Source organism: Malus domestica, chromosome 10, assembly GCF_042453785.1.
Source record: "Malus domestica chromosome 10, GDT2T_hap1".
In the NCBI taxonomy this organism is placed as follows: Eukaryota; Viridiplantae; Streptophyta; class Magnoliopsida; order Rosales; family Rosaceae; genus Malus; species Malus domestica.
Window position 1 is genome coordinate 19,993,392 of NC_091670.1, and position 6,111 is coordinate 19,999,502.

General features: G+C 34.1%; 1 protein-coding gene across 1 annotated transcript; it reads right to left on the reverse strand.

Annotated features, from left to right (window-relative positions):
* Positions 1-4,935: 4,935 nt before the first annotated feature.
* On the reverse strand, positions 4,936-5,619 carry LOC114827281 (uncharacterized). The gene has a single exon (XM_029108927.2). The coding sequence runs from the start codon at positions 5,461-5,463 to the stop codon at positions 5,266-5,268; it is 198 nt and encodes a 65-aa protein (XP_028964760.1). The 5' UTR covers positions 5,464-5,619; the 3' UTR covers positions 4,936-5,265.
* Between the last annotated feature and the right edge of the window lie 492 nt (positions 5,620-6,111).

The following is a 6,111-nucleotide window of genomic DNA, read 5'->3' on the forward strand; positions in this document are numbered from 1 at the left end:
CCACACCAGAACTAGCTACAATGATTTCGCAACTAGTCGTAGTCACGTGGGGTGTCATGTCTTGTATCCACATAAAGTAGTTTCTTATTCAAAACTTCCAAATCAGTGAAATTGAACTTGTTACGGTTCGACAATACGCTGAATGGTGGAAACAAGAATGTGATTGGTGTTTTACGAAATAAAATTTCCATAAACATCAAAGCTAGAACATTTAGGTTCTAAGACATGATTTGGTTTAAACAGATTTAAGCATGGAGAATTTTGAGTCTCAACATGAGTGTTGCTCTTTAAAAAACTTCAGGTTTCTATGGCACTTTTCCGAAACTTCGGGTTCGGAAGTATGAACTTCAAGTTCATAATACCTGCAAACAAATGAACTTCAAGTTCATAATACCTGCAAACAAACGCAAAATATACAAAAATATGCAACAAGAAAATATGCAAATATGTATAGAGTTTATAATTTAATTATTTGGACTTCGGGCCAAAATTAAAAGTTGGGAGAAAAATTTAAAAACCCATAAGGCCTAAAAAATAGGCAATGAAAAATGAGTGGCCCAAGAAAAATTGGAACAAAAATTAAAAAGGCGGTTGCATGCCCAAATCAGCATGAGCCCATATAGAGGCGCTAATCTAGTGTTTTGCAGTGCACTGAGACACCATGGCCCCACAGGCTTGTGTAAAGTGGGCCAAGCATGGAAAGGCAGCATGCTACTACATACAGGCCCAAAAAAAAAACAAAAAAAAAATTGTTTTGCTGCGGGTTGTAACAAGCAAGGCCTAAACGGGCTTGTGATGTGCAATGAGAGCGAGCCTAGTAGGGCTCGGGTTTGGACCAAAAAACATCCCAGCAACGCTGGGTGTTCATCAAGATTTGAGGACCGACACCGTCGCTTCAGGCAGTCATGTTATGGTCAGGAAGTGGTGCGTGAGACGGTGGTTCATGTGAGAACCATCGTTTGGTGGCTGAGGGATAGCCTAAACCTCCCCAAACAAAGAACTCCATGGGATTGAAATCGAAATTTTGAACTTTAGGTGAGATTTCAAAGAAATCTTGGCCACAAACTCCATCGACGATGACTACAGGTCATCAGAGTTAGCCTGGGCTACACCAAATTGGTGGTCGAGGCGGTGGTTCACTGGTCCGAGTCGAAGGATAAGGACAACGCCATGTGGCTTCACGTTTCTGGGTTCAACGAACGGTTGCAAGCCTTCTTGGCTCACGGTGCATAGGGGAGCTCAGCGGCTTTGGTGCCGCGTCTCGGTGGATTTCCAACAAACCCTAGCTTTTATTTTTATTTTTTTTAATTTAATTTTTTTATAAATTCAATTAGATTCAATTACATATAATAATTCATAGTAATATCACAATATCAATTCACATAATTCGGTAGGATTATGATTATAATGCATACACAATTTATGTAGAATCTAAAATTCGAAAAACGTAAAGTTGGGCCATGCATTATGGTGAATGTTCATGCTATCAAGGCTGTAAAAATATCGAGTTAAAAACCGTTGTTTTAGAAGAACCTGATTGCGTGACGATATTGATGAATTGGTTTAATGCTGAAAATTATTGCTTCAATTTCAGCTTTCCATGTCCAAAGCTTGTATCACGTTCAACATAAGAAAAATAAATAAATTGAATCAATAGAAGTATATGAATTCAATAAAATCAAAATTTAATCAATTAAACATACTCCCTTGATTGAAGACGAATAAATTCTCTCTAGCATAGCGTGAAGAGCGTGCTGATAACGTGTTGTGGCCTATATTTAATAGAGAGGTGTGGCCAAGGGAAGAGAGAAAGATTGGAGAATAGGCTTGAGGAATTGTGTGTTAATTCCCCAGTCCTTGTGCCTTTATTTATAGTAATAAGGAGGAGAGAAACTTGCTCTCCAAGTAATACAAAGTCTATTAGGAAAGATCTTTTAGATCCCAAAGGATTCCTACTTTATCTCTACTTAGGATTTACACAATCACTTATTGATAAGCACATATGTCACAACAATGCTTCTATTTTCTTTTGTTTCTTTGACTCACAATAATTATATCTATTATAAAATTGCATATGCATTAACATATATATTGACAAATATATACAACATACAATAAATATGTATTTAGCAAAAATATAAGCTGGGGGTTAATGCATAATAGAGAACGTTTTTATGCATTAGGTTAGAGAAAATATCAAACTTGTGTTTTAGAAGAACCTGATTGGCTGAAAATAAAATCGAGCCTTTGAATTTGTAGAAGAACATCCTCCACGAACCTTGAGTTCCTTAGCGTCAGCGTCAGGCTAGAGCGTGTTGATAGCATGTTGTAGGGCCTATTTAACAGGGAAGTGCAACAGCAAGGAGAGCGTGTTGATAGCATGTTGTAGAGCCCATTTTGCCTCTATTTATAGTAGTAGGAAATGTAAAATCCTTATGCAATAACTATTACAACTTAAACAATATATTATCTAAAAGTTAAGATATGGTAGAATCCCATAACGATTTCCTAGAATTTACACAATCACATTCCTAACTAAATCAAGAATGCAACAATAATAAATGTTTTTGGAGAAAAAATAAATAAAAATGGTAAAAAAAACATTTAATAATCAAAGTTGCTGTCAATTTTGGTAGCAAAGGTTATAGTTGTCAATCGATATCATGCCACATCAAATTAACTTTTTGCCTTTTCGGTTATAAAACATTGTCGTTGTCTTCTTTGACAGTTAATGCTGATTTGGACTTTTTAACATTTCTTTTAGAGATACTCTATTAACATAATTTTTTGGGATGACAAAAAGCCTCACGTGTATGGGTATAAGAGGACACTTGCCCCTAATGGGTTAGTTATGGGGGACAATAAATGGGTATGGTCTGGTTTCGAGATTTTTGAAAAATCCCGAGTCGGATATGATGATGGTTTTGCCATCCCATATCCGAGTTTGACCCAATTACATATGTCTATTAATATATTATGCTTGTGAGTACTCTTTATTGGTTCTACAATTCTTGTATTTCCTTTTTATTGAATAAATTTTTTGACATGGAATGATGAACTGATTGTAGGTTGCTGTTACAATTGTGTAGAATTTTTTAGGCCTAAATGTCAAAATTATCCATGTGTTAGTTATGTGGCCAATTTAGTTTCCTTGTTTTCGATTTCGCTAATTTAGTCCTCGTGTTTGTCTACGTTAGCCAATTAAGAACATTTCATTCAATATCTTTTAAAAATTTCATAAGAAAAATTATATGAGATATATTTACCCCTTCTCTTTACAGAAAAATGAAAATTAATGAGAAATAACACATAGAAGAGATAAAATTTCCAATATGAAAAGTGATTACGGTTGTGACATAGAAAAGAGAAGGGGGATATGTTAGAGAGGAGGTTGGGGAGTGGGGAGGAGAATAATTTTTCTCATGATTTTTAATTTTATTTTAGTTTAAATATTTTAAATCAAATAAATAATTTTATAAATAAGTTTATAATAAATTATAAATTTTTGGCTTAAATGTTAAAGTGGTCCCTGTGTTCAATAGCCCTTGTGTTTTCAATTTGGTCAAATTGAAAACACAGGGACTAAATTGACTCAATGACTAAAATACAGGGACCATTTTAACATTGAAGCCATTTTTTTAAACATTATTTAGGGCCCGTTCAATATCATATTTGAAAATTTATATTATTTCTCAAAATATTTTTTAAGAATATTTCTTGAAAATAATTTTCTTGTAAGACTCAAAAACTTGATTGGTTTGTGATTTAAAAATTTTAAATCTTACAACTTAAACTAGACAAAGAGATCTAAAAAGAGGGGGTCGCAGGAGAGGAATAAATAGGAGGAGAGATGAGGAAAGAAAGTAAAAGATGATTAAATGAAATAGAAAGAAGAGAGAGGATCGAACAAGATAGAGAGAAATGAGTGAGAGAAAGAACACAGAGAATGAAGAGAGTGGATTAAAGGAGAGACGAAAAAGGTAAAAAAAAAAAAAAGAGAGAAAAAGAAGAAAAGAGAGAGAGATAGATTTGAAGTGAGAGAGGAGGAGGGAGAGAAAAGAAAAAAGTGAATTTAAGTTTAAAAACTCTAAAAAAATATTTTTTATGTTTTTAGATAATAGATTATATTTTTGAGTTAGTCTTGAGTTTAGTTTTTTTAAAATAGTTCTACCAAACAAGTTTTTAAAGCCTAAAACTTGAAAACTATTTTTGAATTTAAAAAAGTTGGATTCAAATAGAGTACCAAACAGACATTTACCTTTTTATTAGGTTTTATGATTTATATAATTATATTACACGGTTTAGAAATAAAATTTTCATGATAGGCGTGTTGATGGGTGTGGGTTTGGAGGTAAATAATCATTAAAAATGTCACCTTTACATTTTATGCAATAGAAAATTAGAAATTATACACTCGTTATTTAAGATTTAGAAATATAGCAACTCCGATGCCCCTTTAGAGCACCACTCAAATCCCCTTAAAGCAATTAAAATTTGAAAATTTTACCAGAAACTGTCAATAATAAGCCCCAGTTTGGGGTTGAGGTGATTTTAAAAAAAGCTCATATGAAAAAAAGCTGGGAGTGTTTTTGGTGTTTGGTAAACTTAAAAAAAAAAGGCTTATTTTGGAAGCTGCTGTGAGAATAAGCTGAAATTAAAGGAAAAAGCTGAAGCTGCAATTTGTAGCTTTGGAAAACTGGCTTTTTTTTCAAAGCACACAGAACTACAGTGCTCCTTTAATGAAAAGACCCACTATCAGACTGTTTTTTTTCTTTCTAAAAGCACTTTTACAAAAAAGTTTACCAAACACTCTGCTGATTTATTTCACAGCCGCTTATTCTCACAGCAGTTTTTTTTCAAAGCACAGCAATAACAAACCAGCCCTAATAACCACAGCAATCTAATCCCCAACAAGAAAAATAGATGACAAAACCATAAACCAAACCAAACATTGTTCGTTTGCTTTCAAATCCAAGACAATCCGAAACGGTTACAAAACACAGAATCGGCAGCCAAACCAAAAATATTACAAAAAAAAAACAAATATTTCCTAATAACATCTCCAAATCCGGAAAGGTAGATAACCGTGGCTTGCTACCAGTTATCTTTTTTTTTTTTTTTTTTTTAACAAGGACTAATCAGCCTACCTATCTCTCCCACCCCATTTTTTTCCTCATAGATTTACACAAAGCAAATACATGGTACATAACAGAAGAAATGTACTTATTTCAAATCATATAATGATTAACTAATTAACTGGAAAAATTAAGGAATGGGGCGCTTGCCGGGACGGTCGGCGGCCTGGAGGGTTTTGTCAATGAGCTTGCGGGCCTTTTTGCTGCGGATCTCGACCTTGACGCTGGAGCTTTTGTCCATCTTTATGTACGGCTTCTTCGACTTCTTCTTCAGCGCTCGAACTTTCGATTTGATCGACTCCACCAAGCTCTCCAACTGGTTCGTCATGATGATCTTAATTTTGTGATTAAGCTTGACTAATTAGAAAGCTTAATGATGATTAAGTGAGAAAGATCTTAGAGAGTTGGGAGGAGGAGGAGGAGGTGGAGGAGGGGAAGCAGGAGGACGAAAGTTTTTGTTGCTGGCTTGGGAATTGTAGTTTGTTGCAGGTGTCTTTCACTAGGTTTAATATCGAGTCAATCCATATGGTGTGCTCTCGAAATGGTCTTGGTGTTTGGGATAATCACCGATTTGCCATCCCTTAATGTGTACTTCAGGCGCTGTACTTTTTGGAATTTTCCAATACTACGTGTTTTTAAAAGTTTTTTTTTTTTTTTTTTTCTTTCTTTCAATTAATAGAGAGAAAGAATTCCAACTTCGGATCACACCGTAAATCATGTAATTAAAAGAAGTAAATTAAACAAAAAATTATGTAAATATGACAGTAGATGGTTTTGCTTTAAGAAATATTTATAATATTGTTGTAGACATAATTTACTAAACAATTATGGAGGTAATAGACAGAGGGAGAGAGTGCGGCATAAACAGAGAAGAAGAGATGTGTAAATGTGGGTGTGTTCTATTCCATCCTATTGTGTCTTTATTTATAGTAGTAGGATAGGTAAAAACATTTCCCTTTAGGATTACAACATTTAA